Below are 12,846 nucleotides of genomic sequence, written 5' to 3' on the forward strand. Positions count from 1 at the left end.
CTGCCTATTACCAATTTTTTTTTTTTTGTTAACACATCTCTCTCCACATTCATGGTTTCGAGCCTGCCTATTACCAATTTTTTTTTTTTTTAACACATCTCTCTCCACATTCATGGTTTCGAGCCTGCCTATTACCAATTTTTTTTTTTTGTTAACACATCTCTCTCCACATTCATGGTTTCGAGCCTGCCTATTACCAATTTTTTTTTTTTGTTAAAACATCTCTCTCCACATTCATGGTTTCGAGCCTGCCTATTACCAATTTTTTTTTTTTTGTTAACACATCTCTCTCCACATTCATGGTTTCGAGCCTGCCTATTACCAATTTTTTTTTTTTTAACACATCTCTCCACATTCATGGTTTCGAGCCTGCCTATTACCAATTTTTTTTTTTTTTGTTAAAACATCTCTCTCCACATTCATGGTTTCGAGCCTGCCTATTACCAATTATTTTTTTTTTGTTAACACATCTCTCTCCACATTCATGGTTTCGAGCCTGCCTATTACCAATTATTTTTTTTTTGTTAACACATCTCTCTCCACATTCATGGTTTCGAGCCTGCCTATTACCAATTTTTTTTTTTTTGTTAACACATCTCTCTCCACATTCATGGTTTCGAGCCTGCCTATTACCAATTTTTTTTTTTTTGTTAACACATCTCTCTCCACATTCATGGTTTCGAGCCTGCCTATTACCAATTTTTTTTTTTTGTTAACACATCTCTCTCCACATTCATGGTTTCGAGCCTGCCTATTACCAATTATTTTTTTTTTGTTAACACATCTCTCTCCACATTCATGGTTTCGAGCCTGCCTATTACCAATTTTTTTGTTTTTGTTAACACATCTCTCTCCACATTCATGGTTTCGAGCCTGCCTATTACCAATTTTTTTTTTTTTGTTAACACATCTCTCTCCACATTCATGGTTTCGAGCCTGCCTATTACCAATTTTTTTTTTTTTGTTAACACATCTCTCTCCACATTCATGGTTTCGAGCCTGCCTATTACCAATTTTTTTTTTTTGTTAACACATCTCTCTCCACATTCATGGTTTCGAGCCTGCCTATTACCAATTTTTTTTTTTTGTTAACACATCTCTCTCCACATTCATGGTTTCGAGCCTGCCTATTACCCAATTTTTTTGTTTTTGTTAACACATCTCTCTCCACATTCATGGTTTCGAGCCTGCCTATTACCAATTATTTTTTTTTTGTTAACACATCTCTCTCCACATTCATGGTTTCGAGCCTGCCTATTACCAATTTTTTTTTTTTTTTGTTAACACATCTCTCTCCACATTCATGGTTTCGAGCCTGCCTATTACCAATTTTTTTTTTTTGTTAACACATCTCTCTCCACATTCATGGTTTCGAGCCTGCCTATTACCAATTTTTTTTTTTTGTTAACACATCTCTCTCCACATTCATGGTTTCGAGCCTGCCTATTACCCAATTTTTTTGTTTTTGTTAACACATCTCTCTCCACATTCATGGTTTCGAGCCTGCCTATTACCAATTATTTTTTTTTTGTTAACACATCTCTCTCCACATTCATGGTTTCGAGCCTGCCTATTACCAATTATTTTTTTTTTGTTAACACATCTCTCTCCACATTCATGGTTTCGAGCCTGCCTATTACCAATTTTTTTTTTTTTTTGTTAACACATCTCTCTCCACATTCATGGTTTCGAGCCTGCCTATTACCAATTATTTTTTTTTTGTTAACACATCTCTCTCCACATTCATGGTTTCGAGCCTGCCTATTACCAATTATTTTTTTTTGTTAACACATCTCTCTCCACATTCATGGTTTCGAGCCTGCCTATTACCAATTTTTTTTTTTTGTTAACACATCTCTCTCCACATTCATGGTTTCGAGCCTGCCTATTACCAATTTTTTTTTTTTGTTAACACATCTCTCTCCACATTCATGGTTTCGAGCCTGCCTATTACCAATTTTTTTTTTTTGTTAACACATCTCTCTCCACATTCATGGTTTCGAGCCTGCCTATTACCCAATTTTTTTGTTTTTGTTAACACATCTCTCTCCACATTCATGGTTTCGAGCCTGCCTATTACCAATTATTTTTTTTTTGTTAACACATCTCTCTCCACATTCATGGTTTCGAGCCTGCCTATTACCAATTTTTTTTTTTTGTTAACACATCTCTCTCCACATTCATGGTTTCGAGCCTGCCTATTACCAATTATTTTTTTTTTGTTAACACATCTCTCTCCACATTCATGGTTTCGAGCCTGCCTATTACCAATTATTTTTTTTTTGTTAACACATCTCTCTCCACATTCATGGTTTCGAGCCTGCCTATTACCCAATTTTTTTTTTTTGTTAACACATCTCTCTCCACATTCATGGTTTCGAGCCTGCCTATTACCAATTTTTTTTTTTTGTTAACACATCTCTCTCCACATTCATGGTTTCGAGCCTGCCTATTACCCCATTTTTTTTTTTTGTTAACACATCTCTCTCCACATTCATGGTTTCGAGCCTGCCTATTACCAATTTTTTTTTACACACACCTCGAAACACCCGGGCAATGCCGGGCACCCAGGCTAGTGATTTAATAAAAGCTGAATCACGCAAAACTTACATCTTGTCACAGACAAAGTTTATTTGGCACAAAAATTTACATTTTCTTTAAGCCACAAATTTTAACAAAACAAAAAAAACAAAAAACAACTCTATTCTCGTATTCTGATATTACAACTTGCATAATTAAATATTATTTTGCAGTTTATTATATAAAGTGACAGAGTTGAAAAGTTGCCTGCTACGAGCCTCTCCTTCGATGCCAACCACACTTGCTTATCTGCGTTTTTTTTTTTTTTTTGAGATGAGGATCGATAATTCGTATTATTTGGATTCTTCAGACTACTGTTCTAATCTTGAATTTTATTCTCACAACGTTTTGATCAATGTAAACTCCAATGTTCTTCAGATGTAGGATACCGAATTTGCAAACCTTTCTGTCAAACTCGGGAATCAGCACAGAATTTCAAAGGGAATCCTTTATTTAATCAACGGAGATAGCATGCCCTTATTCTGTCAGCCATGACAAGGTAGACGTTTTAAGGACTTCATAATTGTATTCTTAGTATTGTTGTCACCAAAGATCGAACCTTTAATCTCCAGAAGAGTGTCAGTAAGAGCTGAATTTTACCTAATACTTTATCCGCTATGCCATGAGTCCATGGGTAATACTCAGGATTTCTTACACACGTACACGCAAATTGCAGCATACATGAGTGTACGCTTGTAAAGAACCCTATTGTGAAATATGGTACGGATTCTTGCGATTCCAGAGTTGGACAATATACAGCTGAAGAAGGTCGGAGGTTACATCGGCTGAAATATGATGCAAATAATACTCAAAATAAGAATAATAGTCCGAAGAATTGGTGGTGGTTGGTGTGACTGTTATTCATCTATAGTCTGCCAGGGGATGGGGAGCTCATGCCTTAAATCTCACTCTCTCTCAGCTAGAGAGAAGGCGGGATTGGGTCTGTGAAAGGCAATGCTAGAACCCCATGCTGAGGCAGGAGACCAAACATAAGCCCTAGCTTAAGAGCCAGATTTGGGCTCTTCTCCAACATCGGTTCTTCTTCTGGCATCAACTGGAAAAGAAAAAGAAAAAAAAAAAAAAAAGGGTATGAGAAACAGAAGAAATATATAAAAAGGTAGACATATATTTTTATATGTCTACCTTTGTGCCAATATAAAGAAAAAAAAATAAAGGAAAACATAGAAAACAGAAAAATAAAGACAAATAAAAGACAGATCGGAAAAAATAGAAAAATAAAAAGAACGAGAGAGAAAAAAGAAAAAGTTAGAAAAAGAAATATAGAAAATAGGAAAAAAAAGGAAAATAGGAAAAAAAAAAGAAGAAAATAGAAAAAATGGAATTGAAAAACAGAAAAAACAAAAATTAAAAAGTGAAAAATAAACTAAAATAAAAAGAAACAAAAAGAAAGTTAGAAAAAGAAATATAGAAAATAGAAAAAGGGAAAATAGGAAAAAAAGAAAAAAAAAGAAAATAGAAAAAATAGAATAGAAAAACAGGAAAAACAAAAATTAAAAAGTGAAAAATAAAATTTACCCCCCCCCCCCCAAAATGGCTATATTTGATGATGACACTATGCTTCATAATAAACACAACAGGAAAACATGTACACATATTCAAGACAATGGCAGAAACTCTAGAAAATGACCTTCAGTCTAGTGGAATGAGGTCATAAATAGATTATAACATTTAATGCTACTAAGAGTAAGCTTCTTTCCTTTAACGACTACAAAATATTTTCTCAATATTTTGCCATGACAAATAACACCTTACCCGAGAGCCCTTTTTTTTTTGTTTTTGATTTCTCGATTATACCAATTCACAATTATAATGTAACAAATAAAATTTACACTTAAATCAACCAGGGGTCAATCTTTGAACCTTTATCATTGCTCATATTCATAAATAACCTCTCTGATAGAATGGTATCCGAGGTTGATATATTTGCTAATAACACCATACTCTATAATAGACATGAGGGGGGGGGGAAACGAATGTATACATATTCTAGGAAATGGTAGAAATCTTAGAAAACGACCCTTATTTTGTAGTGGAATGGGGTCGTAAATGGATGGTGACATTTGATGCTACTAAGATTAAGCTTCTTTCTTTTAACAACTACAATAAACCTTCTCAACCATCGATTGCTATGACAAATAAGACCCTACCTGAGAGCTCATCCCTTAAATTCCTCAGCTTAACATTCGCAGGCAATATGAATTAGAACAAATACATTGAGGACATTGACAAGGCTGCTGCAAAGAAGGTGGGATCCCTCTACCGTGCTAGAAAATTACTCAAATCAAAGAGCATCATACATCTTTACAAAATCACAATTCGCCCATGCATGGAGTATTGTTGCCACATCTGGGTTGGTGCATCTACCACTAGTGTCTTCCTCTTGGATATGGCTCAAAAAAAGTAGTCTCAATCTGTAGTGGAATAAGACCATAAATTGATGGTAACATTCAATGCTATTAAGACTAAACTTCTTTCCTTTAACAACTACATTAAAAAAAAAAAAAAAAAAAAAAAAACCTTCTCAACCAATGATTGCTATGACAAATAACACCCTACCTGAGAGCCCATCTTTCAAACCCACCGACCTAACATTTGCAGTTGGTTGGTTGTTTTACGGCATATCAACCCTTTTCAGGTTATTTAATGCCGAATCCAGTGATTTTGAAGAACAATTTTTTAATAGAATATATTTGTTGTTTTCAAGTCGGTTTCTATTTAACCCATAATTAGGACCCTAACAGGTACTACCACTCCGGGTCAGAGTGGACCTGGGAGCAATGGCAATTAAAGGGTGGCTCCATATTCCCCAAAGCCCGCAAGCTGGAGACTCACCATCAGATATAGTTTAAGATCATATCCAGGACCAACATTCAGAGACAACATAAATTGGAACAAATACATTGAGGACATTGCCAAGGCTGCTGCAAAGAAGGTTAACTACCTTTACTGTGCTAGAAAATTACTCGTACTTAGAGATCATCCTATATCTTTACAAAGCCACAATTCACCCATGCACGAAATATCGTTGCAACACCTGAGCTGGTGCACTTGCTACTAGTCGTTCATCCGTAAAAAAAGGGTCTATAAAAATTTTTTGAATCGAATAGGTTCTAAACATAAACCACTATCCCACCGCTGCAATATTGTACCCCTGTAACCATTATATAAAGTATTTTAATTGAATGTGCTTTGATGAACTTGTTGTACTTGTGCCCCCCCCCGACATACACACTCCTGATTAACCTGACAAGCAGCAAAATCCTACCCCTTCATGTTGAGGTCCCTAGATGCTGGAAAGCTTTCCACTACTGCATGAAGTATTGTTGCCACACTTGAGCTGGTTCATCTGCTACTAGTCTTTCACTCTCATGATCCGTCCCTTAACAATCCGGGATCGTGGGGATGCTGCATTATTTCATGCAGTGTGTCTTGGGCAAGAATAGCCTGGTGATGCCCATCCCTCTCCGGGCACCGAGCACATACAGCACCTAGTATTACCAAATCGTCACCCATTTTAGTATTGGCCAGGTGCAATGTCGCTTTACTTTGGTGATTTAACGGGAACCGGTGTGTAATTGTAATTATGCTATATCCTCTCTCTTGCAGATAGGGTAAAAAAAAAACAAAAAAAACGTCTCAAATCTAATAAGGCCTGTACTATCGGCTAAGTTCCAATCTTTGTCCCATTGCTGCATGTTGCATCCTTATGCCTGTTCTACAAGCACTTTAGTGGAATGTGCTCTGATGAACTCATACCACTTGTGCCCCCCATCGACATATATACTTCAAATCAGCACTACAAGCAGCAAAATCCCACTTCTTCACTGTTGTGGTCTGTAGATGCAGGAAAGTCGTCTACTTTAATTGGACTGCTAAACTTTGGAATTTTGTTTCCTTGACTATATTGACATTGAAATGTAATGTGAACAAACATCTCATTACTTAATGCCACACAAAACACATATTTGACATGATCCCAATTAGAAGCTCTTTATGTCCAAGTGGCAATAGTTTGGGGTAAAAAACAAACAAAAACGGCACAAAAGAAAAGAAAAAAAAGAAAAACAGAAACCAGAAAAAATAAGAGAGAAAAAAGAAAAAAGAGGAAAAGAGAAAAGAAAGGAAAAGAAAGGAAAAGAAAAAAGAAAAAAAAAACAAACAAAATAGAAGAAAAGAGAAAAAAATAAAAACAAAAATAAAAAAAAAGAGAAAACAGGAAAAGAGAAAAAGACAAAAAATACAGAGCTAAGAAAGAGAAAAAAGAAAAACAAAGGAAATATAGAGGTAGGAGGAGAAAAAGAAAAAAGTAAAAAGGAGAAAAAGAAAACAAAGAAAAAAGAAAAGAGAAAAAATACAGAGAGAGAGAGGTAGAGAGAGGAGAGAGAGAGAGAGAGAGAGAGAGAGAGAGAGAAAAGAAAATGACAAATAGTCTCAATTTATTCTGTGTTAACTTCAGAAAATAAAAAAAATTATTAATAAAATAAATGTAACGTTATACAAATTTAAAAAAAAGTAAAGAAAGGAAAATTTGAAGAGGAGACCCTCCCTTTATTTTGATGATGACAAACCCACACAAGACACATGTTTTTTGTAATGGTAAAAAAAAAGAAAAAACAAAATAAACAAAACAATCTGGTCAACCATAGTTCAATTGTCCCTTGAGAGGCAGCTACATTTAGCCATTCCATCAATCACTTTAAGATTAAATTCTGAATGAACAAACACTTGACACGAGTTGAAAGGTCACAGATGCTCTTTGTAAATAATATGTCCTTTTCTCAGTGTGTGTGTATATATATATATATATATATATATATATATATATATTTTAAAGGAGATTAGAACAATAGTCTAAAGAGCTGAGTGTATTTTAATGTAACAGTGAAATTACTAGTTTAATTAAAATACAGGAAAGAAAAATTATCAATCACATTACTATATATATATATATATATATATATCCACACACACACATGTATGTATTAAACCAAAATTGTTTACATGCAGGTGCTTGATCCCTTAATTAAATCCAATCATAATACCCCCCCCCCCCAAATTCTTAGCCAACCAGAACTCCATGGCTGACCTACACCACCTTGTAGAAGACCCAATGCAGGATTTACTTGTTGAGGAAAACACAGGGTGTGGGCATTTTGAATGGCATAGGGAAAAAAATGTCCAAAAGCAAAAAATAAATTAAATGTTTCCAATGCTAGTTTACTTGAAACTCAAGTAATGCTGAGTTGCTAAGTTAGAAAAAACAAGATGGCATAAAAAAAAGAAAAAAATAATCAAACAAAATACAGACAGACACCCACTAGATAATTGTTACCTTGACATTCATTGGGTGGATGTCTATCAGTATTTTGCTTAATTTTTGAGTTTCAAGCGATTATTGAGACTCCAAAGAAGATACACACTCATGTCAGCTATTTTGTTGTTGTATTAACTTAGCAATTCAGCACTACTTATGTTTCACATTAAATAAACACTTTAAAAACAAATACAATGCACCCCCCCCAAAAAAAATCTTGCCTTTGGTAACAGTTATTTGTTATATAGTTGTTTCTTTACCACTTTTTTTGTTTTGTTGTCTATAGTAGTAAATGTCTGGGATTTCTTGAAAAAAAAAAAAAAAAAATTGTCCCAGTGGAGAAAGATTTCTCCTCCTGACTAAAAACACAACATATATCATACTGTGATCTTAACCTTTGGACTAAGATTACAGTGTAGTATCTGTTGTGCTTTTAAATAAAATTTGTATTAAACATATACTTCAAAATACGCCTAGTCCTCATGCAGGTCATTATCAGGGATTACTCCCTGATAACAATCGGTGGTGTTCTTTGAAATCTGGGTCACAACAAGTCAGATTTCCAGTACTCTCCATTAAGATCACAGTGTAGTATCTGTTCTGACGCTACACTTCACCTTTTCTATCCTTGGTCAGTGGAGGAGAAATCCTTCATGACTGAGGCAATTTTAATTTTTGTTCCTATCCAGGGTGTCCTTTTTTTTGGAAGCTGGATTTTCCTCACATTAAAAACTGACTTTGTCTCTAACTCTGCCCTCAGGGGGGAGGCAAGCAAATAGGAACATTTGTGCTATTGCAATAGCTGCTTATCATTAACTTCTCGCTGGCAACAACTATTGATCTTCACTGGAATTTCGGTGGCAAGGAGTCTCCTCAAAGTCTAAGTCCTCTTCATTTTCCCCATTTTTTTCTTAGCACTCCATTTTTTAATTTCAATATTTTATTTCTATTTTGTGAAGCTTCATTTTAACACTTCCATTTACCTTCTCCGTTTTATATATATATATATATATATATATATATATATATATATATATATATATATATAAAAATAAAACGTTTTATAAAAAACTGGAACTTCACTCCATCATCTGATGGTTTTTTTCTGGAAGCTTTAATTTACCTTTGACATCTATAATTCTGTTTTCCTATTTCTTATGGATTACCAATGGATTTTCAATGGACTCATTTTGGATTTATCCTGTTCTAGATTTTACCATATTATTCATTGGATTTATGCCATATCCTTTCTCTCGCTTCTCCCTCCCCATTTCCTGCTTCCTTAATCTCGTTGAATCTGTATAAACTGCCACTAACTGTCTAATAACTTTTTTTTTTTATACAAATATGATTCATTCCATATTTGTAGTTTATTTTAATGCATTAACCTGCAAAATTTATTGTATGTTTTGCAAACCTCTTTCCTCTAATGAGAAGAATTGCATTTTTCAAAACTCCATGGAATAAGGTTTTTCTTATATCATTTTTAACTGGAATTCATTGAGATAAGTATTTATTAATTTTTATTTATTGCGGACTATTATCCTCATCTTTTATTAGTTGTTTCACGACGTTTCGGCCAACTATTCCTCTGGCCTTCGTCAGGTGGTAACCGCGACAGATAGGAACTCTGAATCTCCTGACTGCATTTACTGCAAATTGCAGTGAATATATATATATATATATATATATATATATATATATATATATATATATATAACTACTTCATTTACTCACATAAATTTAATATACGAAAGTATAGATTTATGCGTAAACTTTAAGTATTTACTTCAAAAGTGCTCAATACGCAGGTAGAGCTAGTTAGTAATTTATAAAATATATATGGCGATTAAGCTACACTGAATATTCTGCGTTTCATCCACTATAGGATTCGTCAGGCTTATGCGCATAAGCCTGACGAATCCTATAGTGGATGAAACGCAGAATATTCAGTGTAGCTTAATCGCCATATATATTTTATAAATTACTATATATATATATATATATATATATATATATATATAGAGCAGTTGCAAAATAACTACGCTATATATATATGAGTGATTGTAAAATATGCTTAAATCTGATATTTTTATTTATGTAGATTTTGTATTTATTATTATAATCAATTCTCTATTGGTTATTATATTGTACCAAATATATAGTAGTGATTTAAAAAAAAAAAAAAATATAACCTAGTTAGTTAGAATCGAAACCAAAACATTCAGCCATCAGATAAGTACTGTATTGAAACACTTATGTATTAGTTACGACATTGAATCCGATAGTTCTTTACAGTAAAATTGTGCAGGCATTTTATCTAGATTTAAATGTGATGTATTAAATGCAAGTTATACCTACTCTTCCGATTTACTCATATATGCTGTACTTACTTTTAATGATGTTTTACCATATTATCCTATTTCTTCATTCTCATTTCATTTCTAAATGTCATTAAGCCAGTGTTTGTATATTTGTATAATTATGCCCCTTCTCTTCTTCTGATGAGAAGTATTTAGATAAATAATAAAATAAATAAATAAATAATAAAAAAAGATAATTAAAGGTATCAGTTTTGGCATTGGAAAATAGGCACAAATTTTTCTGATTCTCGATTCATCATCCTAACAATCATATATATTTGTGAAAATATACTTTTAAAAAAAAAAAAAATTGCATTTTCACCCCAAACAAGGCATGCTGCCACTTTGTTGCAGGGGGCTACTATCAGGTACATAAGCATCAGGGGTACTATGTAGGGAGTTGGGCAGCAAGATGTTGGTTCACGTTACACTTGAAGTTCTGCATGTCAGTACAGTTGGGGAAGCAGGGACCTAGAAGGGAATTCCAAAGTCTAGCAGTTCTGGGGGAGAAACTACTGGAGTAAAAGGCTCTCATACATCTAGGGATCTCTACCGCGAAGGGGTGGGATTTTGCTGCTTGTCGGGGGGTATTTATGTCGAGGGGGCACAAGTGCTTGCAGTTCATCAGAGCATTCACCGTCAAAGTAGTATTGTAGAACAGGCAGAGGGATGCAACATTTCGTCGATGGGACAGAGGCTGAAGTTTAGATGACAGTTCAGGACCTATCAGATTGGCGAACCTTGTCTAGGAGCGAGAGACTAGTGGCAGATGCACCAGCCCAAATATAACAGCAATACTCCATACATGGGCGAATGGTGGCCTTATAGTGGTACAGGATACTTTCGGGCATTAATAGATTTCTAGCACGAAAGAGAGAACCCACGTTCTTCGCAGCAGTACAATCCTTATTTAAGAAGCTCAATGTAATTACAGAGCAATATAATTAATGAATGACAAAAGTCTATATTCCAAAGTTCATGATGTTGACCATCTTACAATTTATTCTTTTAATTCAAAATGACGTAATGGAATATTTTAAGGTATTTACAACTTCTCTTCCAACTTTAGGATTTTTAATCATGTCAAAACGCACTTCATTTGCTTTGGATTGTTGCTATTTCTTCTGATGAGTTAAGGGCAAAATAGATTCACTGATTGATATAATAATTAAGTGATTGATTTTGCGCTATGAAACATATACTGACAAGAATTGTAAATGTCAACTGAATTAAAGGAACATCATGAACTTTGGAATATAGACTTTTGTCATTCATTCATTAGATATATATATATATATATATATATATATATATATATATATATATATATATATAAATTTGTATTCTTGTTTGTTTATTTGTTCACAATTTGATTAATATATACAAAAGGTCCATTACTTTATTATTTCATTTATTTCGATATATATTATGATTCTTGCGAAATATACAATTAAGAGATCACGTTATTTGCATATAACAGTAAGGGAAATCGATTTTACTAAATGTTAGTTACTGTTTATAGCAAGATAATTGTTTTAAGTGTTCTACTTAGGATTTTTATTTTATCAACTTTAAATAACACTTATATTGATAATTTATTTAATTTATTTGGAATTATTATTTCCGACATCAATTTTTTTCAGAGTTATTTCCTGTAAACTTCTAGACATAAAAAACGAAATCTCTTCACCAAATAATTGACTAAGTTTTTTTTTTTTTTTTACACAGGCATCACCACATTATCAAGGTCAAGAGGCCACTCGAGGATAAGGGTTAAAGAGTGTACAGTAGAAATTGGACAACATAGTAATCATTAGTAATGGAAGTTCGGTAAATTTGTTAACTTATATGGAACGGCTCATCAAGAACTTGTTTACATTGGACTTGAAGACAACCATATTGTAGTCAGCTGGAAAGCAGGAAAACGGAAGACAATTCCACAGGCGTGCAGTTCTAAGAAAGAAGCTTTGTTCATGGACTCTATGTTTATATTTAGGCACAGATAAAGAGTGGGGGGAATTATTGATAGTGTTTTCAGCTAGACAAATGTTTTTTGTGAAAGTTTGGCGAAGGGGGACCATAGATTGAAGCTCAGTCTAACACTTTCCCTGAAAATAACAATACATCAAAGACAAATTTGCAATATCTCTTCTGTGAGATAGAGGTTGCAGGGAAGAGAAAAGGACATCTCCTCAGAGACTATGAAGTCTATTTTGAACTCTATCAAGGCAGGACAAGTCCTTTCTAGCAGCTCCTGCCCAGATGTGGCAACAGTATTCCATCCTTGGACGTATCTGGCTCTTATATAGATAGAGAATTGCATCAGCAGTGAGATATCTACTGGATCGATAGAAGGATCTCACCATTTTTCCAGCGGCCTTGACAACAGATTTGATGTACGCGTTACATTTCAGATCAGGAGTAAAGGTCAAGCCCAGAAGCTTGTCAAAACTTGAGGCCTCCTGAAGACGAGAGCCATTCATTTCAATTGATGCCAGATGTGGATCAAAATGTTGATGATGTAAATAGAGAAGCTTGGTTTTAGATGCATTAAAAGTAACCAGCCAT

The 12,846-nt window shown here is 34.0% G+C and overlaps 1 protein-coding gene across 1 annotated transcript in view; it reads right to left on the reverse strand.

The window, feature by feature from the left end:
• Positions 1–2,611: 2,611 nt before the first annotated feature.
• The window catches only part of LOC145268725 (uncharacterized), a 59,101-nt gene continuing 48,866 nt past the window's right edge, over positions 2,612–12,846 (reverse strand). Inside the window, exon 6 of the mRNA XM_080124292.1 lies at positions 2,612–3,634. Coding sequence (XP_079980418.1) covers positions 3,500–3,634 — 135 coding nt within the window. The 3' untranslated portion in view covers positions 2,612–3,499. The remainder of the gene's footprint in view (positions 3,635–12,846) is intronic.

This window comes from Euprymna scolopes, chromosome 44 (genome assembly GCF_053919585.1).
Source record: "Euprymna scolopes isolate OS-2025 chromosome 44, ASM5391958v1, whole genome shotgun sequence".
In the NCBI taxonomy this organism is placed as follows: domain Eukaryota; kingdom Metazoa; phylum Mollusca; class Cephalopoda; order Sepiida; family Sepiolidae; genus Euprymna; species Euprymna scolopes.